Source organism: Sceloporus occidentalis, unplaced genomic scaffold (genome assembly GCF_023333645.1).
Source record: "Sceloporus occidentalis isolate IW3139 unplaced genomic scaffold, rSceOcc1.0.p SCAF_150, whole genome shotgun sequence".
In the NCBI taxonomy this organism is placed as follows: domain Eukaryota; kingdom Metazoa; phylum Chordata; class Lepidosauria; order Squamata; family Phrynosomatidae; genus Sceloporus; species Sceloporus occidentalis.
Genome location: NW_028317130.1, coordinates 1,504,275 through 1,527,963, shown reverse-complemented (window position 1 = coordinate 1,527,963; position 23,689 = coordinate 1,504,275). Strand labels below are relative to the sequence as shown.

The window sequence follows — 23,689 nt, the reverse complement described above, 5'->3', positions numbered from 1 at the left end:
CTTTGGAGGTATGCTATTTAAATGATACATGGGTCCTAAGAGTCCGGAGGTCGCGCCAAAGCCACACTCCATTCCTAAGCACTGGAGTGCAGCTTTGGTGCAGCTTCCGGATTCTTAGGACGCATGCATCATTTAAACAGCATACCTCCAAAGAGACCCCAAGCAGCTTTATTTTGGCAGTCTGTAACAGGCCATAGAATCATAGAATCGTAGAGTTGGAAGAGACCCCAAGGGCCATCCAGTCCAACCCCATTCTGCCATGCAGGAACTCTCAATCAAAGCCTCCCTGACAGATGGCCATCCAGTCTCTGATCTGAAGGCGTTTTGAAAGTCCCACCCTGGCTTTAAATGAAATTTCGGTTTGGAACATGAATCTGGTTTGGGGTGGGAGGGGAACACCTGTCTAACTTAAATAAAATACAATCACATATACACCCCACCCCAAAACACACACACACACACACACACACACACACATACACACCTTGGGAGGGCCAATACAGCAACACTATGCTTCCCAAATGCCAGTCCCATTGATCCAGTGAGCAGGTTTCCAAAGACGTGGGCTCTGATCCTGGGCAGGCAAAGCTGTGTAAACCTCACTAAAAAATGTCCGGGATTTGGAGGACGAGGGGGTGAAGTTGGATCGAAAGGGGACAGAGGGAACTCCTGAATCCAGTACTCCTGGATCTGAAGGACGAATTGGAGCGCAACATTAGTTGAATTAGTTGAATTTTCTTCTGAAGAGTACAAAGTGAAAATAATTCTGGATGCGAAAGTGGTAAAGAATTTTGTTCAGAATCCCAGCATCCGTCAGAAATAAAAAGGACATTCTGCCTCCTGGAAAAATGGAAGATTTCATGCGATCCGCTGCTTGACTAATTCCTTTTGAGTACTGTATTTCCCATAAGCAGCATGTAGACTTCTTTTTATCTGCATCTGAGGAAGTAGACTTTAGTCTAGGGAAGCTCATGCTGCCAACTTCTTTCTTTCAGTGAGTCTCAGAGGTGCTGCAAGACCTCTTTCCGTACCGTCTTCATATGTGGTGATGATGATGATGATGATGATGATGATGATGATGATAGCAATAACAAGAGCATTTCTATACATTTCTATACCGCTTCATAGTGAACTCAGCACTCTGTAAGTCTCCCTCTAGGGAAGCTCATGCTGCCAACTTCTTTCTTTCAGTGAGTTGAGGAGGAGGAGGAGGGGGAGGTGGTGATGGTGATAATGATGATAATGATAAGGATAAGGATAGCAATAACAAGAGCATTTCTGTACATTTCTATACCGCTTCATAGTGAACTCAGCACTCTGTAAGTCTCCAAATGCATCTGAGGAAGTAGACTTTCCTCTAGGGAAGCTCATGCTGCCAACTTCTTTCTTTCAGTGAGTCTCAAAGGGGCTACAACACAATGCTACTTCTTTGCATCTGCATCATGAAGCCCGTGCCTATGTATATGAACTAGGCACAGGTTGCGGGGTGGGGGTGTCAAACTATTTTTAATTTCTTTTTAAATGAAGACTGATTAACTTTTTACTGGGCTAATTCACATGAGCGAGTTGGCTGTCCTTACTTTTTTCTCAGGCTCTGCTGCGCTATGCTAAGGAGATTCACTAAATCTCAATTGTGTTTTTGCTTTAAAGCATAATACCCAAGCAGGCCCTCCTTGGCTTCTGAAGCGCTGGTTCTCAAGAACAACAACAGCCTTTGGATATGCTTTGGACAGCTTCCCTGGAAAGCAGTCTACAAGGTAAACCTGGTAGGAGTCCAGCAAGCAAGCGATTCCTCTCCGTCAAGAACCCGATAGCCATCATTTGTTGGTCTTATTTGCTTTTGAGGGCACTTGAAACTACGTCTTTTATGTCAAACTCCACCTAAGATGGGCTGTAGTGCGGCTTCAGGATGATGATGATGATGATGACGATTATGATGATGATGTTACAATGAAGAATAAAACATAGTAAAATAACAACACAATCCCTAACCCACAATTAAAATAAGGCTGAGCCCTGAACTAAACAAGAAGTACAATCGGCTAAATGTGGCTTAAGAGAGGACTAGAGCGATCTTCGGATCCTGTGTGAAATGTGGGCACCCAGAGAAACCTGCACTTGGGACAAGAGGCAGAAGAGGATTCAGAGAAACGGATTGGTTCCCAATTGGAAAAGGGGTCAGGCAAAGATACTATTTGTATCATCCTATTTGTTCAACCTGTGAGCAGAAAAGATCACAAGGAGAGCAGGTTTAGACTCAGAGGAAAGAGGAGGGAAGAAGATACCAGGAAGGAACACCAACAACCCAAGGTCCAAAGCACACTGCAGCAATAATCCTTTCATATTTGACATCCCTTAGTCATTTTTCCAAGTTTTCCGCTAGTAGTATGGTGTCAGCATATTTCAGGTCATAGAATCATAGAATCATAGAGTTGGAAGAGACCGCAAGGGCCATCCAGTCCAACCCCATTCTGCCATGCAGGAGATCCAAATCAAAGCATCCCCGACAGATGGCCATCCAGCCTCTGTTTAAAGACGTCCATGGAAGTAGACTCTATCACCCTCCGAGGGAGTGCGTTCTACAACACACATCCAGTTTGAGACTGTTTTAACTGCCCTGGCTCAATGCTAGGGAATCCTGGGAACTGTAGTTGTGTAACAAAATTGTGTGACGTGCTTTAATTGTAATTTCCTGCATGGAAAGGGGTTGGACTGGATGGCCCTTGCGGTCTCTATGATTCTATGATTTAACCTTCTCTGTCAGAGAACGGTGGTGCCACAATAAACTACAGTTCCCAGGATCCCCCAGCACTGAGCTAGGGTAGTTAAAGCGGTCTCAAACTGGATTGTTGCCGCAGTGTGTTGTGGACCTAAGATATGCTGACACCATACTAGTAGCGGAAAACATCACAGACTTGAAAAAATTACTAAGGAATGTCAAATATGAAAGCAAAAAAAGGCAGACTGAATATTGAACGTAAAGAAACCAAAAATACTGACTATGGAAGAAATATATACATTCAACCTAAAGATGAAGAAATCGAAATAAAGAGTTCCCGTATCTAGGATCAAACATTGATGGGAATGGAGAATGCAGCCAAGAAACAAGAAGAAGATTAGGAACGGGAAAGAACAGCCTAGACAAAATCCTAAAATGTAAAGATATATAGCTGAACACTAAAGTTAGGCACCTGAATCTAAAGGGTTTAAGCAGAGTAGTGAAGGATGGGGGTCTTGGAGGTGAGGGCAGTTAACAACAACAGCAACAGCAACGAGACTGCATTTAGTCTTTACATAACTTTACTTGTAGGAAGGCACTGTTCCTTGACACTTCTTTCCCAACCCTAAAAGAGGACTTACTTGCACCAACTTACAATTTAGCTTTAAAACAAGGACGACGGAAAAGCTGTTTTCCCGACTTTGCTTTTTATAAACGAAGGAGTAGTGAGTGAAACCCGCTTCAGTCAATCTTTGGACTAAAGATATCCTAACTGCAAAAGGAGGCCAAGGCACCGCAAAATGTAGGACATGCCGGGAAAATGTAGGGCATTACCAAATCAAAGCTGCAAACGCTCATAGAAATGTAAGTCGCTGCTTCTCAGCCCAGGCTCGAAATGGAGGGCGTTTTGAAATGCCTCCTGGACGGAAGATTGAAATGTAGGACATGTAGGACACGTCTCCGAGGGGTCTTTATCGCCTGTTTTTGTGGGGAATTCAAGTTTCCTAAGGCTTCAACCTTTGGTAAGGAAACAAAAATATCCAAAATATCAAAGCCAAGCCTATTAGGAACTAGCTTGTAAATCAGCAGAGCAGCAAAAAGCGGTCTTTTCGTCTTAAGACGCTTCTATAAGAACTGAGGCTAACACATATATAGCTTTTAGTTTAAAAACAAAACTTTACTAATGGCTTAAATCTACATCTGCATAGAAGCTGCATCCTAAACCTAACTAGTGAGTAGGTCTGGTAAAAGAAGAAGTCTTTATCTCACCATCCTTTGGAAGAAAGTTGAGAGAGCATGGTGAAGGGAAGCAAGAAGGAAACTTTTTTGTTTGAGAACTTCCAAAGGAAGTTAGTTGAGTCACATGAACGATGTGTTTACCAACTTAAAAGGTATTTATTGCCCCTGTAATTTAGCAGGACCAAATGCATGCAGACAGATAGAACAGTGAAGGGAAATGCATGCGGGAAAAATCCTATCTGTCTGAGGAGGGGAAGAGCGAATGCAATGATTTCCCAACAGATATATAGCAGCTTCGCATGCTGAGACTTTTTAGGAATATAAATGCATGCCTATGGTAGTTTTATTACTTACTAACAGCCTCTCCTCCTTTCCTGATTTACTAAGAGCCCACCTTACCTTTTGTCCCTTGAGAGCATCTCTCTCCTTCTCTCTTTGTTCTTGTCTCTTGCAAGCTGAGGGACACTTTCTGAAGAAGCATGGAGTCAACATTTTCTATCTCGTTTTCTTTGCGACGTGAAGTTAGACACATGCTTTTTGTAAGTAAACTTGTTTTATTTTCACTTTAGCTAAAGACTGGGTCTTAATTGGGAGACCCCTGGGGCTGGGAGATAAAGAGGACCTAGTTTCCTGCTGGCTGTGTTTGCTTTGCTGGTGAGATCAAGCGATCTCTCCCATTTTCCTGAGTTTTCTAACGAATCTGAAGAAAGAAAATCCCAACAATTCCTCGGAGTGTAGTGGAGTCTCCTTCCTTGGAGGTCTTTAAGCAGAGGCTGGATGGCCATCTGTCAATGGGGATGCTTTGATTGAGAGTTCCTGCATGGCAGAATGGGGTTGGACTGGATGGCCCTTGGGGTCTCTTCCAACTCCACTATTCTAGGATTCTATGATTCTAGATCCTAATAGTCTCTTGCTAAAGGGGGAGGCAGCAGGGAAACAGGGAAGCCGCCTTGCAGGTGGAGGAGAGACACCCTGAAGGAAGCTGGGGAGCTTGCAAGGCCTGAGCAGGGAGCCTCTTGGAGGCCTCCCATCCTGAAGGCTTCCAGAAGTCCAAGCCCAGCTGGTGGACGATTAACAACAACAAATAGTGAAGATGAAACCGTCCTGTCTGGAGCCTTGAGGAGGGAAGCAACCAGAGCCCCCTTTCCCAAACTACCAAGGCCCTATAAGCCGTGTGGGGGGTTGCTGGATGATGGTGTGTAGAGTGCCGGGTGGGTGGGTCAACATCCAGATTTTTGTTGTTGTTATCCATCCTTGAGTCGATCTCGACCCGTGGTGACTCTGTGGAGGAGACATCTCCAAGGCTCCCTCTGCTCCACTGCTCTGCTCAGGTCTTGCAAAGTCATCCCCATAGCCTCCTTCATACAACAGTCCATCCATCTGGCATGTGGCCTTCCTCTCTTTCTGCTTCCCTCCACCTTTCCTAGCATTCTTGTTTTTTTCCAGTGAGTCCTTCCTTCTCGTGATATGATCAAAGTACAACAGCCTCAGTCTTGTCATCTTGGTTTCCAGGGAGGTTTCTGGCTTGATCGGCTCTAAAACCCATCCAGATTAGGGGGGGGGGGGTATTTTCAAGGGGCTCCTTCTCTTGGAGGAGGGGACGGTGAGGGGAGCAGCCCTCGGAAAGGCCTGGGCGTGGAGGACCCTTGCATCTGGCATGGCCCCAGGTGTTTCCTCGCCTACTTGGTCGGTAGATTATGCTGCTCCAAAAGGGCTGGCTGCCTCCTCGGGTTTCGCAGCCAGTTCTTCTTGAAGCCCAGAGGAGAGAAAGGGGGTCTCCAGGTGAGTAGAGGAGCAGGCAGCGCCCAAGGGTCGGCCGGATGGAAGCAAGCCCTCTCCTCTTGGCCCGGAGGACGCGGAGGAAGAGAGAGGAGGGTCAGTTGCAAGCCGACAAACAAGATCCCAAAGATCTGCGGAGAAACTGAACGCACTGAAGTCCTAATGTAAATGAGATCATTAACATTAATGTTTTTTTTAAATGTTGTAAGCCGCCCTGAGTCCCAGCCTTGGGAGAAGGGCAGGATATTGATGGTGAGGATGAGCATGACCATGAGCATGAGGATAATGATCCTGACTTCTCCGGCATGTGGCTCTTTATGGACCTCCGACGTAGCTGCCGGTCCAGAACGGGGAAGCTGGAGAGCATCTAATCCCATTAAGAGTCCATCACAACGGAGGAATTAATATCCATAATAATATTACCCATGTAAGAAGTGGATTTAGCCATAAAGGATGTTGTGAGAGGATTTGAATCTCCGCAGGCTGGGATCCGGACCATCCTCGGTTTTGCAGGGATTTAAGTTCAAAACCAGCAACAAAGCTCTCTTCAGGCTGCAACCTCCGTTCCTAAATGCCAGTAGACTCAGTGGAAACGTCTAAACTCTAAATGAACATATATAGGATTAGCAGAATGTCTTTAGGGGAGAGATTCAGGCAGTCTGGTAATTGTTTAATTAGATTAGTTCGGTTTTAATTATTTGTGAAGCAGAGGCATACGGTTAGATCATTATTTTTCCTTCATTCTTTGTTACTCTCAAGGAAACACCAGTACGAATGGAAGTTGAGGTAAACCCTCAAAAGAAAAGATGCAGAAAATCTGTGTTGTATACACTTAACAGTCTTCAGCATCCGCAAAACAAATCTGTCAACATCAGACTTGTTGTCAAGACCAGAAGCCATTGGTCCAAAATACACTGCAGAAATGATCCCGTTTGAGACCGCTTTAACTGCCCTGGCTCAGTGCTAGGGAATCCTGGGAACTGTACTTTATTGTGGCACCAGAGCTCTCTGACAGGGAAGGCTAAATGTCTCACAAGTTCCCAGAATCCCCTAGCACTGAGCCAGGGCAGTTAAAGCAGTCTCAAACTGGATTATTTCCGCAGTGTGTTTTGGACCTTTGACTGGTTCTCCTAAATCCGTGAATTCAAATCTCTTTCTTATCAGAACTGCAAAGCGGAGTCACAAGGAGACAATGGTTTTGGTGGAGGCCCCCAGTTTCAGAAAGGCCTCCTTTTAAGAAGGAGGCAGGGATTTCCTTTGCCATTTTTTTTTCCTGCAGTGGAGCACAGATCCAAAATAAATACATTTATATTTTACTGTGAACTGTTTGGTCTGCCTCCTAACCGTCATTTTTGTGCTTTTTCCTAATGCGGCTGTGCGCTCTTAGCGTTTTTTGCTGGCTGCGCTGGGTTTTTAAATTATGTATCTCCTTATCCTGAAAATCTGACGATGAAGCACTCTTGGAAGGATTAAAATATTCTAAATAAATCATACCTAAAACCGGAGAAGACCAAACAATAAACGGCGAGGTTGGAATATATGAACAAATGTTTATTGAAATAATCAGAACGCCTTTTTTAAAATAAAATTAAAAAAAAAAACCCAGCAAGAAACATTTTAAGAAAACCGTTCCCTCTTTACTTGGAGCTGCCAGTTTCCTGCCTTAAAAAAATATACTTGGGAGGACTGCCCTCCAAGAAACTGCATTTTCTAAGGAGGAGAGGGAGGCTGTGGGTCAGGTGCATCAGGGGAAAGAGCCATTGCTCCTGGGGTGATGCTCCTGTATCATTTACGCCGGAGGGGTTTGGGGGGAAACTTATACTGTGATGGCAAGGAAACTAGTCTTTCCTCTGTGTTCTCCTCGATATGTGTCAATATTGGGATCAATGGGGATGGGAGGAAGGGAGGGATGAGTCTCAGTAAAACCAAAGCCTCACAAAGCTCTGCTTTGCTGAGAAGTAAATCCCAACTTGTTCCAAGAGGTTGTGGCTTCCTAACTGTGTAGCCCCAAACCCTCTGCAAATAATGCTCTGAAGGGTCACCCGCTTTTCTCCTCTGAAGGTGCTTTTGTAGAAACAACAAGCCATAGAATCATAGAATCGTAGAGTTGGAAAAGACCTCAAGGACCATCCAGTCCAACCCCCTGCCGTGCAGGAACTCCCAATCAAAGCACACCCGACAGATGCCACCCAGCCTCTGTTTAAAGACCTCCAGGGAAGGAGACCATGAGGGAGTGTGTTCCACTGTCGAACAGCCCTTACTGTCAGGAAGGTCCTCCTAATGTTGAGGCGGAATCTCTTTTTCTTTAGCTTGCATCCATTGCTCCAGGTCCTGTTCTCTGGAGCAGCAGAAAACAAGCTTGCTCCCTCCTCAATATGACATCCTTTCAAACATTTAAACAGGGCTATTATATCACCTCTTAACCTTCTCTTCTCCAGGCTAAACATCCCCAGCTCCCTAAGTCGTCCCTCATAGGGCATGGCTTCCAGACCCTTCATGATTTCCATGATTTCCACCATCCCAGGGTCACCAGGGAGATGGAAGACTTAGGAGACCCTCCAAAATTTCTGGACAGAGACCATTTCTGGGCCTTCTTGAACAGGTGAGGATGGGGCAGCGGAGTCAGATCTACTGTCTTCCTATAAATAATAATTTAAGCCTCGTGATCTTTCAAACACCAAACATCCTGCGTTTTTCTCGGTTTCAAAATCCTCCCCTGACAGTGCCTATTGAAGCAAGTCCCCCTTGACTTACATAGGACCCACTCCCAGATCAGGGTCTATGAGATTGCGCCCTAAGATTATTTATATTCCCTGTGTCAAAAGGAAAAGAATTTTAATTTTATTTATTTATTTATTTTGTACAAAAGGAGGAGGCAGTTTCATTTAAGAAATCCAGGACTTTAAATCGATTTAAAAAAAAATGAATGATGACTGTCGTCTGGAGGAGAGACTCAGGATGTTAACTGAAAATACCAGCCAAGATCCGTTTTATTTGGAGTGTGTTTTAATTGCCATCTCTCCCTGAAGATTAACTTCGATTCTGCAAGTATTAATTCAAGACTTGGAAACCGGGCGAAGCATGTGGTTTAGAGCCAAATATCCTGAGATGTTGGCTTTACATGTTTAAGTTTTATGGAGGCTATCCCTGCTCCGTTATTAGTGGGCTATTTCATCCTCTAACCAGAAGTGGTTAGTTTGTTCCACATATAAATTAGATCTTTTAAAAATAGCAGGCTCTTTTTAAGAAGCGCCGAAGAGTCATCCGTTCCTACCAAAAACCAATAAGTCAGTGTTAACAGGGGCTGCACCCACACTGCAGCAATAATCCGGTTTGACACCGCTGTAACGGGCACAGCTCCAAATACACTACATTTCCCAGAATTCCAGAGCATAGAACCGTGCCCGTTACAGCGGTGTCAAACCGGATTATTGCTGCAGTGTGGATGCAGCCAGGCTAAATTGCATCTGAGGGTACCACACCATTACGATCAAAGGCTCTCATCCAAAAGTTACTTTCTTTGCCCCTCCTCCATTAGACTTGTAGGACAGACTGCCGGACGTTAGGCTTAAATTCTGTGACTTGGTGTTATTATTATTATTATATTACTGAAATGTTAAGGTAGGGAAAGAAGTTTGTTAAAGAAACATAGCTTAAGCATGCATAATACTTCATATAATATCGCGTTACAGTCGCTAAAAGACACCAACTGCAGTTTTGACTCTGAAATGTTTGGAACTTGATATACATCATTCCAGCTTTCCATAGGAAACAGAAAGTGAGCGCGTTTCTGACTCGGAGAAAAATCAAAACCATTGGCCCATATCACCAATCTTCATCGAGTATTGTTTTAACAGAACGAAGCAACAATCAGATACTCTCAAAGGGGGAAGGGGTCTCTGAGAAACGGGTGAAGAACGCGAACCGTCCTCTAGCGTTATTCAAATGGTTTTGCACCATAAAGTTGACACGGAATGAATCATTACACTTGGTGCTTTCTCTTGGTTGCCTTCTTTCAAAGAGATCCTCAGCCCGAAGCGTGGAATAGAGGAACAAACCGGGATCGGGGTTTTTAAACAGAACATTCCGCAACAACGGGATGAACCCGGAGTTCTTTCCTTTCACTGGAAGCAGCTTAATTATCAATCATTATTTTTCCAGACTGGACAAGAAACCTCTTTAGGAGGCGATCGTTGCAGTTTTGTTGAAAGAAGTTTTGTTGGAAGGGGGGGGAATCAAAACAGAATTTCGAAACCGCTTTTGAGACCCTTTTCTAGAAACGAACGGGGTGTGTGTGGAAAACATACACTCTCTCGTCCAAGACCCTCGTATTCCTAAATGTCCCTGGTGCTCCTCCCGAGAGGAAAAGGCCAGATCGATCCGAGGAGGGACCGGGAGCAGGAAGCTCTGGTTTTTGCGGCCAGCAAAGTCAACCTCTTACATTCTCGCTTAAGGAATGGAAGGCGGCCTCGGCGGTGCGGGCAGAGAAAGGGGCTTTAGCCGAAGAAGTGGTCCCTCTTTAGGCCTGGTGTTTGTCCCCGGAACCGGGAAGATCTTTTGGCTTTGGGTCCCGGTCCAGAAACGGATTGCGCCTGGGAAGCCCTCTATTGCACCGTGAAGACACGTTTCTCCACCGAAAAAACGAGCAAACACCCAATCCAGCAGGTCCTCGACTGCGCGGAAGGCAGGAGAAAGGGAGTGACTCCGGATCAGACGAGTCCTGTCACTTGCGACCTCAGGAAAGGCACCGAGGCCGGCGGGAAGGCGGAGATCGGGTAGGCCGGGATGCCTCCGCTTCCTCCGCCGCCGCCGCCGGCTCCGTTGCCGCCGGAGACGGGAGATCGCGGGTGGTGCGGCGGGGGCGGCGGGATCGGGAAGCAGCCCAGGGCCCCGGCGGCCAAGGAGTTCTCGTGGTAGAGGATGGGGACGCGGACTATCCTTTGGGCGGCGTGCGGGAGGCTGGCTGCTTCCAAGTCGGCCGCCAGCTGCCGCTTCCATTTGTTGCGCCGGTTCTGGAACCAGATCTTGACCTGGGTCTCGGTCAGGTGGAGGGAGGCGGCCAGGCCGGCTCTTTCGGAGCTGCTCAGGTAGCGCTTCACGTCGAAGGTGGACTCCAGCTGGAAGACTTGGCTCCGCGAGAAGACCGTCCGCGTCTTCTTCTTCCGACCCCCGGCGGAGGCCGAGGAAGAAGAGGCCGACGAAGAAGAAGAGGCGTCGGGGGCCCGCGCCTCGCCCGAGTCCGACTCCTCCACCGGGTCCTCCTCCGGGCCCTCGCCCCCCAAGGCCGCCTCTGCCTCTCGCGGACCCGAGGGGCTCGACTCAGACCCCCATCGCTCGCCCCCGACCCCGCCGATCCCTCCTTCCGACGCCGAGGGTCCGGCTCTTGCCGACGCCGAGGGCTTCTTCTCCCGAGCAGCCTCCTCCGAAGCCTCCGGAGAGTCTCTGTCGCTGGCTGAAGGGGAGAAAGGGAGAAGAAGCGGGACTATGGCGGTGCAAAATATAATATGATATATAAATATTATATATATATATATATATCTTCCTCGTCTATGCCGCTGCATTTATATGGTCCCCTCAGGATTTGCAAAGGAACCTCGGTGGAACTCTCACTTTTTATTTTGATATTTTACAAACATCACCCCCTTCCCCTCACTTTACACACAAACACCCACCTTTCCTTGCTCCTTTTTGCTGCTATATTTAAATGGTCCCTTTAGGATCTGCCTTTGCAAATGAGGGGACCCCCACTCTGCCTTTTTACTCTTCTGTTTTACAAACTTCCCTTCCACCACCAGCCTTCCCCCAAATCCTTCCTTGCCCCCTTTTTGCTGCTACATTTAATAGTGCCATTAGGATCGGCGCTGGCAAATGATGGGACCCCCTGCTCTGTCTTTTTATTCTTCTATTTTACCAACTTCCCTGCCACTACCAGCCTTCCTTCAAATCCTCCCTTCCTCCTTTTTGCTGCTAGATTTAAACGGTCCCTTCCGGATCTGCGCTGGCAAATGAACCTCGCTGGTGCTTGCCAGGGCCACTGGGGTCCTGGGTACCCACTGCCCCTTTTTTCATATTTTATTTATAACATTTATGGCATACAAATAAAACATAACTAATGATATTCCTCTCCTGCTCCTCCTGGAGACCCTGAAGGGCCAGGAGCCGAAGGCCTTTGCCTCCCTGAGCGGAAATCCTAAGCAAACACAAGTAAGCCTTACTTAAAAGCAGCCTCTGAAACCGAGGCGCCTTAATCCAAAGTAAAGTGGGTTCCAATGCCAAGGTCACGATATGGGCTGGGGAAAACCTGGGCCTCCGTTGGGAGTTGAAAGACAGAAAGTGGAGCAGACGGCAGAACCAGAAGCGCACTAAATATATATTGTGGTGTTTTGTTTTGTTTTTAAGTCTTTAAAAAAGCCATAAAAGTTGCATGGCAATATGGTGGCCTTGGCACAGTCCAAATCTCGAACTCCTTCTCACTTGAGGTCTGGATCTCTCCTTCTGAATCAAAACAATGCTGTTTCAATCGAACGTTACAACTTCGTTAAACCCCAGTTTCTGGATTTAAGCAGAGAAATCCCTTCCCATTCGCAGAACCCGCGATGGCTCCAAATGGATCCTAAACAAGATGAAACAAATGGATCCTAAACAAGATGAAAGTCGAAGGCTTTCATGGCTGGCATCCATAGTTTTTTGTGGGTTTTTCGGGCTCTGTGCGAAACGTCAGGAATAAACTCTTCTAGAACAAGGCCACAGAGCCCGAAGACCCCACAAAAAACGATGGATCCTAAACACTTTGACCCAAACTCCAGTGGCTAGTCTCGCCGAAAAAAGATCATTGGATTCAATGTGATTTAGAGAAGTGTTTATTTACAATCCAGCAATTAATTCAGTGGATCAACTCCGCAGCGAGGGCTTGCCATTGGATTGAGGCCTTTATTTTGGGGGCTGCTTCTTTCCAGGCATGGAAATGTTCTTCAGACCCAAGCGCTGGCTGAGGTCTAAGACTCGCCGGGAATTCAAGCAAAGGAATGGCTCTGATGATGAATTTGAGCTGCTCCCCGGTTGATCTAAACCTAAGAAGCCGTGCAGGGGCTCAAAATTTGACTGGCAAACAAACACTTTACCATGAAGTCGAAGGCTTTCATGGCCGGCACCCATAGTTTTTTGTGGGGTTTTCGGGCTCTGTGGCCAGCAGAGTATTATTCCTAACCTCTGGCCAGCATCTGTTTCTCTGAAGATGACAGCCACAGATACAAAAGGTCAGGAATAAACTCTTCTAGAACATGGCCACAGAGCCCAAAACCCCACAAAAAGCACTTTATTTCCTCCCCCGTCGCAGGAGATCTTAATTTTGCCTTGGGACCAAATCCATCTGGATGTGAAAACTCGACGGCTGGAAGGAAGGGGCTGTGAGAGGCGCAGGTGCCGGACGAATAGGTCTCTCTCTCTTCCTTATGAAGAGGCACTAAATGCAATGTTTAGGAGCCTCTGGCCGCTGCCTGCCTTAATGCCGAGCCGATCGTGGATTTGTGGCGTCTGCTTGGAAAACCACAACCCCAAAAAGCCCTGGGGAAACCAGGTGCCAAAGATGCCTCCAAATAACCCGGTTTGGCCCCGCTTTTTGTCTGGCTCAAAGCTATGTCATTCTGGGAGCTGGAGTTTGTTGTGGGGTCCAGTCCCGCTCTGTTAAAGCGGGGCTAAACCGGGTTATTTCATCCTGTGTGGATGCAGCCTTAGGTTTGGAGGCAACGATCCCCGACGGCCGGGACTTACTTTCGGGGCTGGCGCAGCCGATGAAGGCCACCTGGGCCCTTCGGTACCAGTCGAGGGCGCTCTCCCGGAGCGGGTAGGCGTGCAGCCCCAGGCCGAAGCGGGAGACTTGGCAAGGGCAGCAGGGCAGCGAACAATGGCTGCCGGGGAAGCCTCCGCCGTGCGAGCGCCTGGCTTTGTGCTCTTCTTCTTCCTCGGCTCCACTGCCGTCCGGCTTCTTCTGCTCTTTGGCTTTGGCTCCCAGCAGATTAGCGATGAAGAAGGAGGAGACCCGGGCCGAGGCGCTTTCCGTGGCTTCGTCCGGCATCATCGGAGGGAGGCGAGGACTCTTGTGGCGGCTGCGGCTGCGGCTGCGGCTGCTGCTGCTCCCGGTCCTCCTCCTCCTGCTTCCAAAGGCAGCCTCCCTCCCCAGGGAAGAAGGGAAGGGAAGGGCCCCTTTTAGGAGGCGATCACTCCCGACCTGCCCTCATCTCCTGCAAGGGCAGCACCGAGGAAGCCCCCCATCGCAAGGGAGTCGGAGGCTGGGATGGGACGGGGCGCCCCTCGCCAGCTTTTTTTGTTTTTGGTTAATGTAGGTCAATTGGGGAGCAAATCACCGCGCAGAAAGCGAGACTCTCTGGCCGCCACTCCTGGAGGAAGGAAAGGGGGGGGGGGGGAGGAAGGAGGGAGATCGGGACGCCCATTGGTCAGCCCGGATCCAGAGGACAGGCGGAACGGCCAATCAGAGGCTGACCCTGTGAGGATGCGGATGACAAGAAGCTCAGAGGAGGAGGAGGAGATGGAGGAGGAGGAGATGGAGGAGGAGGTGCATTCCTTCCAGCTTCCCCCCCCCCCCCCAGTCCTTCCCCTCCCTGTTAACATTCCTTCCTTGCACCTCTTGGGTCCCCCGCCCGGATTCCTTGCAAGGCCGCCTCTGGGTCTCCGACGTGCCCTGAAGCTCCAGCTAAGAGAGCACCCCCGACTTCCATGGACAGCGAAAGGGTCCTGGCGCCGGTTTGGGCGCCTCTGGTCCGCGACCCAAGCCCCCTCTTGCTGCCTCTGCCCTTCCCGGGGATGCGGGGGGTAGGATGGCAGGTCAAGGGTCCCGATGCCTCCAAGGGCCTCCATCGCCGGCCAGGAGCGTCCTCCGGGCTCTGATCTGAGGCCACAGAACTGGGATTTTCGGACACCAAACAGTCTTCAGCAGTCCAGTCCGACGGGAAGGCAGGGATTTGGGCTGCCGAGTGGGTGGAAGGGCCGGGAGGTCCCCTGGCTCCGGATCTGGGGGCCTGCCCTGTCGGGGAGGAGGACGCTTTGATTCTCCCCTTCCTTCTTGATGGAGCCAGAGCAGGAACTTCGATTGACTTCAATTACGTGTGATACTGCAAAAACGTGAAGCCTCGGGGATCACACCGCATTGACCTTTCCAATTCCCCCCATTGTCGGGAAGGGAACTAAAGCCCTGAAGATTTCCTGGCTGGCCCCTTGCTTCGCAGCTGCCTCGGCCTGGAGGGAGACTGGCTTTCCTTCCGTCCCTTCGATCCCGAACCAGCCAAGTCTTCGTTGCTGCGGCCAATGACCTCCCTTTAAGGCAGACAGGTGGAAGGAACCATGTCCAGCGGGAGCCTGCAAGACTACAACTTCCATCACCCTTGACCTCTGCTCAAATTGGTTGGGGCAGGTAGGAGTCTTTGGGGAAGGGGCACAGATTTCCCCTTCAGGCTTTGGAACAGTTTTCACTCACTTTAGTTCAAGTCCCTGGAGAACATCCCACTCTTCTGGTTATTAGGGAAGCAGCAGGGCTCCTGGAAGGGAGCTGCAACGAAGACTCACCAGAAAGAAGAAGGGAGTAATCCTTAGAATCATAGAATCCTAGAGTTGGAAGAGATCCCAAGGGCCATCCAGTCCAACCCCATTCTGCCATGCAGGAACTCTCCATCAAAGCATCCCCATTGACAGGTGGCCATCCAGCCTCTGCTTAAAGACCTCCAAGGAGGGAGACTCCACCACTCTCCCAGAAGTGTCTTCCACTCTGGAAGCTTTCCTTTGTCCTCTTACTAGCCAGAGTGTGTGCTGTGTGCCATGGAGTCCTTTTCGACTTATGATGGCAAACTCATCCTGGGGTTTTCTTGGCAAGATTTGTTCAGAGGAGGTTTGCTATTCTTTTCCACCTGAGGCTGAGAGCATGTCACTTGCCCAAGGTGGGTATCATGACTGAGGCCCACTTAATTCAGTGGGATTTGCTTTAGGGGGAAAAAAAACCTGCATTAAATGGGATTGTGGAATTGCTGCCTGCCAAAGTGTATTTCGGCTTGCAAATCCCTCCTGCCTTCCCAGGTCACACAATATATATATACCCAACTCCTTTCCAGGCAAGCATTCTCTGAAGATGCCAGCCACAGATGCTGGAGAAACAGCAGGAAGATGGTTCCATAGACCGAAAAAACCCACAAATGTATTTAGGCTCATAGTCCAGAGGTTGGCTCCTTCCCCTCCAAGGATGGCTGGAGCGGAGTCCTCTCACGTGTCCTCTTTCAGATCTTTATAATCCCATGGCCCTCCTGCACCAGGGACCGGGACAAACGGGACACAATCTTAAACTGAGCTGCCCCCTGAATCTGAACCCCATTTTCCATCCTTCGGGAAAGAGGCAGAAACAGGTAAAATACGACGCTTTTTACTACAAAGAATAAACAAGAGCAGGCGCCAGACGAACTGAAACAGGGAATAGGAGAGCACAACCAACCGCACAAAACCTCATCTCGATGATGATGATAATGATGATGATGATGATGCTTCATTTATATAGTGCTGTAAATTTATCTATATGCGTTTAAGGCCCTCTCTAGGAAGGGTTGCTTTCACTGGACTGAAGAAGGGGCTTATTATTATTATTATTGGCCCTATACAGACAGCCAAAATAAAGCTGCTTCGAGTCACTTTGGAGGTATGGTGTTTCAATGATACATGCGTCCTAAGAGTCCAGAAGTCGCACCAAAGCAACGATCCAGTCCTAAGGACTAGAGTGCAGCTTTGGTGCAGCTTCCAGACTCTTAGGACGCATTCATCATTGAAACACCATACATCCAAAGTGACTCGAAGCAGCTTTATTTTGGCTGTCTGTATAGGGCCAAAATTATTATTATTATTATTATTATTGTTGTTGTTGTTGTTGTTGTTATTATTATGTAGGACAAATATATGGTTACTTATTCGATAAATATGATCTTTAAGCATTCCGGGGCTTCTGGAGGCCTTTCTTCCCGCTGAAGGCAGGCCGGGCTTTGTTTCCCTGCCTTCTGTGGCCTGTCTATGCAAGTGTGGGGTCTCCCAATGAGACACAAATTGTCCTCCATGTATTAACCACACTTTTTAAAAACAAATAAAGACCCTCTTTGGAGGCTAATGCTTCGACTGTTTCTTCCTAGCTGCGGCGGAGAGTTGGCCTGGATGGCCCTTGAGGTCTCTCTCTCCCATTCAAGAAACCTCTTGGCGCCCTCAGGATCCTCCATCTGTCCCCCGACTCCCAGGTGAACTCTTCCCTTGACTGCTGGGGAAAGGGAGCAGTCCGGGCCCTCTGTCCCAAGGAATACCGGACTTCTCCTGCTTCATTTAAGGCCCAAAGACTGAGGCACCGGGGAAGCCAGAAACCCAGGGCTCACAGCAAGACCAGACTTGGCCTCCTCTGATGCAAGCATCTAGGGCAGAGTGGTCCTTCAGATGTTGAGGAAGAGCAAGAAGTTCTCATCATGGCTGAGGCGCTGATGGGTCCAGCCCAATAACAGACGAATGGGGGGGCCCTTTGATACTATTCCGTGGTAGCAGTTGTTAGCCGCCTTGGAATCGACCTCCGCTCATGGCGACATTAATTGTGGACCAGACATCTCCAAGAGCCCCTGTCCTCCACTGCTCTGCCTGTGCCACCTCCCTAACCGAGTCCATTTGGTGTGGGGGCTTCTTTTCTTTTTCCTTCCTTCTTTCTTTTTCTTTGCCTTCTACCTTTCCTGGCATCGTTGTCTTTTCTAATGAGTCTCCTCATGAGGTGCTCAAAGCAGGACAGCCTCACTTGCAACACCTCGGAGTCTACCTGAACTGCCATGGCTTCAGCCAGTGGAATAATCTGGGGAGGCACTAGAGAAACCCCCCTCATGTAGTGTAGGAGTGTGTGGGTTGGACTGGGACCCTGGGACGCCTGGGACAAGTCGCAATATCACTTGGGAGGCGTTGCAGACACCCCTTGAAGTCCAAGGCCCTTGATGGTGGTGGTCACTGAGCCCCCCTTCTTCCACTCAAGTGGGGTAGAGGGGCTCCTACTCCGCTCTTCCCGCCAAAACCAAATGTTGTCCCAAGCTCTGTCCAGAGTCCAGTTCCTCCTTTTGGAAGACGGTCAAGAGGCCCCAGGAGCTGCTCTGCCCACACAGACTTCCAGGCCTGTGGAGAAATGATCCGGTTTGCCACCGCTTTGAATGCCCTGGCTCACGGCTATGGAATTCTGGGAGTTGGAGCCAGTCTCCTCGCCTGGCCTCGCTTTTCCTATTAATTTCAGCTTAATTTTTGCCCCCCCGCTCCTGTTTACCTTCCTCTTGAGCCTCCTGAGGGTCGAGCAGGCTGCCCACCTAAGAGCTCATTCCCACTTGGAGGTTAATTCGGTTCCTGACTCCCCTTTTGCTCCATTGCTCTGAAACAGGGGGCAACCAGCCCTCCGGACCGGAGGAAAAAAGGAGCAGGATTCAAAGTGGAGGGCATTCCCAAACAAAAGCCACCAATGGAAGTGGCTGCTCCTTGGGGATACACAAAATGGAGGCCATTGTGAAGGTTGAAACGTGTGTAAGAAAAGGAGCCCAACTGCCCCTCTGAGGGCTCCCTTTGTCCTCCACTTTGGGAGGGGGCTCAGGGGGGGCGGGACCAAGGCTTCCTTAGCCAATGGGCTTCTCCTTCCCTTGACTGGCGGGCGCGGGGGCTTATAGCTGGCCGCCCATCTGCCCCCCCCACCTCCTGAAAGGGAGAAAGGGGCCTTGGTTGGGACCGGCCGACCTCTGCCAAAGCCCTCTTGGAGGGGATGGACTACAACTCCCATAGTCCCCAGCCACACAGCTGAAGGGTGATAGGTTGAGGAAGGCGGGCTGCAATAGTTCTCCTTCAAGAACTGGATTTGTGGACCGTGGGGGCAACCGTGGGGGTCCACTGCCATATACGAACAGCAACGTTTAAGCAGCCACACTATTAGCTTTTTGTGGGTCTTTCGGGCTCGGTGCCATGTTCGGGAAGAGGTTTATTCCTGAGGCTTCGCCAGCACTTTCTCTGAAGATGCCAGCCACGAATGCTGGCGAAACTCTTCTAGAACATGGCCAAATAGCCCCCCCCAACCCCCCCCCCCCCACAAAAGCTATGGATACAAGCCTCAGACGCCCTTCCACTTCACAAGCCCATATTATTATTATTACTATCTTTGACTACACAGGCCCACATTATTATTATTACTATCCTTCCACTTCACAAGCCCATATTATTATGACTATGCTTCATTATTATTATTATTATTATTATTATTACTATCCTTCCACTTCACAAGCCCATATTATTATTACTATCCTTCATTATTATTATTATTATTATTACTATCCTTCCACTTCACAAGCCCATATTATTATTACTATCCTTCATTATTATTATTATTATTATTACTATCCTTCCACTTCACAAGCCCATATTATTATTACTATCCTTCATTATTATTATTATTATTATTACTATCCTTCCACTTCACAAGCCCATATTATTATTACTATCCTTCATTATTATTATTATTATTATTATTACTATCCTTCCACTTCACAAGCCCATATTATTATTACTATCCTTCATTATTATTATTATTATTATTACTATCCTTCCACTTCACAAGCCCATATTATTATTATTACTATCCTTCATTATTATTATTATTATTATTACTATCCTTCCACTTCACAAGCCCATATTATTATTATTACTATCCTTCATTATTATTATTATTATTATTATTACTATCCTTTGACTACACAGGCCTACATTATTATTATTACTATCCTTCCACTTCACAAGCCCATATTATTATTACTATCCTTCATTATTATTATTATTATTATTATTACTATCCTTCATTATTATTATTATTATTATTATTACTATCCTTCCACTTCACAAGCCCATATTATTATTACTATCCTTCATTATTATTATTATTATTACTATCCTTCCGCTTCACAAGCCCATATAATTATTATTACTATCCCTCGACTACACAGGCCCACATTATTATTATTATTATTATTACTATCCATTATTATTATTATTATTATTATTGCTCTCCTTCGACTTCACAGGGCCCTATTATTATTGCTATCCTCCTCTTCCTCCTCCCGCTTTGCCTCCAAAATGGGACTCAAAGCGGCTCTCAGTTGAAAGACACAAAAAGTGAACATTAAAAGAGGATGAAACTTTTACAGTCTGAAAACAACCATGCAACAAAAGCATAAAATGGAGTCTGGAAAGACATTTCTCTCAGGATTTCGTGGAGTGAGCCCATTTCTCTTCATATTCAGAACGGTTTGTGGCAAATTTGGCTGCGTCCACACAGGAGAAACCACCCGCTTTGCTCCGCTCTGGGACCACAGCAAGCTCCAACTCCCAGAATTCCATAGCCTTGAGCCAGAAAAGAGTTAAAGCGGTGCCAAACCCACATTATAGAGATCAATTATGGGAATTAATTATGGGAAAACATCAGGGGGAAAAGGCTTTCTGGAAAAACCAGCGGGGTTATAGAATATTTTATTTTAAACTGATGGCTAAAGCAAGGTATTCACACATTTACTTCCCCAAATCAAGTTTTAAAACTATGTAAGAAGAAGAGATTCATGAAAAGCTACATACATTATCAGACCACTATAATTTCTGGGCTTGGTCTCCTTTTCTGAGTGCTTTTTATGGAGATGAATTTATTATGCACAATGGAGAACTAGTGGAGACAAAGTAATTCCCCCCCCCCCCCCCCAGTTTTATCAATGTTGAGGTTCTCTTATGTTTTTTATTTATCTTATTTTGTTTTGTTTTTGTCATGTTGTTTGTCAATTTTAACTTGTATGGTTTTAATTCTCTATTAGATTTAATACCTTTTTAAAGGGGGGGGGAGGGTACCAGGGATTGGATATGTTTTGCATTTTTAACTTGTTAGCCGCGATTGTTCTCAGAGGGATACAAATAAATTATTATTATTATTATTATTATTATTATTATTATTATTATTATTTTGTCCATTCCTTAAATTAGCAAGACAAAGAAACTTGTCATAGTTTAGGTGTTCCTTACAATTCAGGACCTTATAGTTACATTTTCCACGAAAAGCAATTTTAAAAAAAAGGTAAGTTCAATTTGTAACTATATTCTTGATGTAAGAACTTTTAATGTATTAAATATAAATATTAACATGGGAGGAGAAGTTAAATGAATGTATGTTTTATATATTATTATGTGTTTATTTTAATGTTGTTCTTTTTGGAATACTCTTTTAAACTATTCAATAAAATTAAAAAAATAAATAAATATTAAAATGCCAAACATATAATGTCTCCCCCCTAAAGTAGCAAAAGATATTTTTAATCTGCAAAGGAGGGATTAATATTGCATTAATTGTAATTTTTATTTTTTCTGATATTTTATTCTTTTCATCATTGTACTCAGCCTTGATTCCCCTGGGAAAAGGTGGAATATACATTATTATTATTATTATTATTATTATTTCCTTCATTTGAAGAAATAAAAAAAAGACAGACAGATAGAAAAGAAAATGCAGATGCAGAATGGATATTATTGTGTTTTGTTTATGTTTAATGTTTGTTTTTGTCTTTTTTTAAACACTTAATAAACTTTATTTTTTTAAAAAAGAAAAGAAATATAATGGATTTAAATTTTCCAGAAATTTTACATTTCTATTTAGTTCAGTACAGTACTAATAACTTCATTGTGTTGTCATCTATTACTATTGTAAACCGCCTTGATCTTTTTGGAAAGGTGGTATATACATTTATTATTAGTATTATTATTACTGTTATGAAAAGTCACTGTATTTATTTTGCACCCATACATGATTTAATTATTTTGTCACCATCTTTATTTATTTTATTTCATTTTTCTTTGAGTCTGCTGCTTTCAAAACCTCACCCATCTTCATAAATAAGTGTGTCTGGTATCCATTAGGATAACACTTTGTAGATCTGATGAACTCTGTCCACAAAAGTTTATGCCATAATACATTGAACCATAAGTAGTCTTTAAAATGCAACAAGGCAATCACAGTGTTTGTAAGCTCTGTTTATAAACTCTTTTTCTTATTGGTCTTATGTTGCTTTAGTACCAAGTGTGATGCACCCCCAAAAGGCACTAGCCCATTTAAGGACCCCAAAATAAAAGATGGAGGAAAAGAAAAAGAAAAGGAAAAAAACCCACCATCCTTCAGCTTACAATCTTTTTCTGGTTTGTGACTTCACTACCTATGTCCTTTAAAGACTAGCAATGTCTGTCATTCTCCTGGTCTTAAAAAGACAATATGATCCTAGGCTGCATCAATATGAACGTAGTGTCTAGATCTGGGGTGACAATTCCTGGCATTCTGCTTTGGTCATCTGGAATACTGTGTCCAGTTCTGGGCACCACAATTCAAGAGGGATACTGACAAGCTGCAGCATGTCCAGGGGAGAATGACCAAAATGGGGAAGGGTCTGGAAACCATGAAGCCCTATGAGGAACGACTTATGGAGCTGGGGACGTTTAGCCTGGAGAAGAGAAGGTTAAGAGGGGATATGATAGCCCTGTTTAAATATTTGAAGGGATGTCATATTGAGGAGGGAGCAAGCTTGTTTTCTGCTGCTCCAGAGACTAGGACCAGGAACAATGGATTCAATCTACAGGAAAAGAGATTGCACCTAAACATTAGGAGGAACTTCCTGACAGTAAGAACTGTTCAATAGTGGAAGGTGCTGCCTCAGAGTGTAGTAGAGTCTCCTTCTTTGGGGGATTTTAAACAGAGGGCTGGATGGCCATCTGTTGGAGAAGCTTTCGTTATGTCAAAACAAAGGGGTTGGATTGGATGATCCTTGTGGTCTCTTCCAGCTCTATAATTCTGTGGCATTTCTGAGGGAGGCTTTACAAAGACCTCAGGTTCATTTGAGAGATGGCAATTAGTCCAAGCTCAGCCACTGAGCTTCATTGCTGAGTAAGGACCTGAACCTGGGAATCCCCCAGACCTCAACTGACACTCTAACCAGTGTCTAACCATCATGCTGGATCAGTTTAGGCTGGGGGCCTGAGAGACAGAAATGAATTGTAGCCTGAGAGGGCCAGAGGGTAAAGAGCTTTAAAGGTAATAGACACAACCAGTGCATAACATGGGAAATGCAGGGTGTGTAGTCTGCACCTTAGGAGGGTGTGTGGCACCACTGCTCCTCAATTATCTGCATTATGGCAGAAACTAGCTGCGACATTGGCTTGCTTCTGTTTGAAATGCTGTAAGAGATGGGGCAAGTGGGGTGAGGATCAGTGAAAGAAGAAAGGAGAGGCCACAGCTTTGTTGTTAAAAAAAATTAAATGTCAAATTTCATTTTTTTAAAAAAAAATACTTTAAAAATATTTTTATCCCTTTATAATTTTCTGTAAAAACATCCCATTTTACCAAATTTTTGCTTTAACCACATGAAACTATGATTATGTAAATACACTTAGGTTGTAAATGTGATGATGTAATTTAAAGGTATAATTCTAATTTTGCTAGGTTTTTTATGTCGCAATTAATTAATTAATTAATTAATTAATCAGCATTAGATTCAACAATAAATGGGAATTATGATTTATGAGTAACATTAGTAAAAAAAAAACATGATAAGGAATCGCTATGGTGTGGTATGGGAGGAAGAGAAGGTTAAGAGGTGATATGATAGCCCTGTTTAAATATTTGAAGGGATGTCATATTGAGGAGGGAGCAAACTTGTTTTCTGCTGCTCCAGAGAACAGGACCTGGAACAATGGATGCAAGCTACAGGAAAAGAGGTTCCACCTCAACATTAGGAAGAACTTCCTGACAGTAAGGGCTCTTCGACCGTGGAAGACACTCCCTCAGAGTGTAGTGGAGTCTCCTTCCTTGGAGGTCTTCAAGCAGAGGCTAGATGGCCATCT

The 23,689-nt window shown here is 45.9% G+C and overlaps 1 protein-coding gene across 1 annotated transcript; it reads right to left on the bottom strand.

Moving 5' to 3' along the window:
- Positions 1-7,892: 7,892 nt before the first annotated feature.
- LOC149280664 (homeobox protein HMX1-like) lies at positions 7,893-13,854 on the bottom strand. The gene is made up of 2 exons (XM_089500273.1): positions 13,508-13,854; positions 7,893-11,189 (listed from the first exon to the last, which is right to left on the bottom strand). The coding sequence occupies exons 1-2, from the start codon at positions 13,812-13,814 to the stop codon at positions 10,447-10,449; spliced, it is 1,050 nt and encodes a 349-aa protein (XP_089356399.1). The 5' UTR covers positions 13,815-13,854; the 3' UTR covers positions 7,893-10,446.
- Between the last annotated feature and the right edge of the window lie 9,835 nt (positions 13,855-23,689).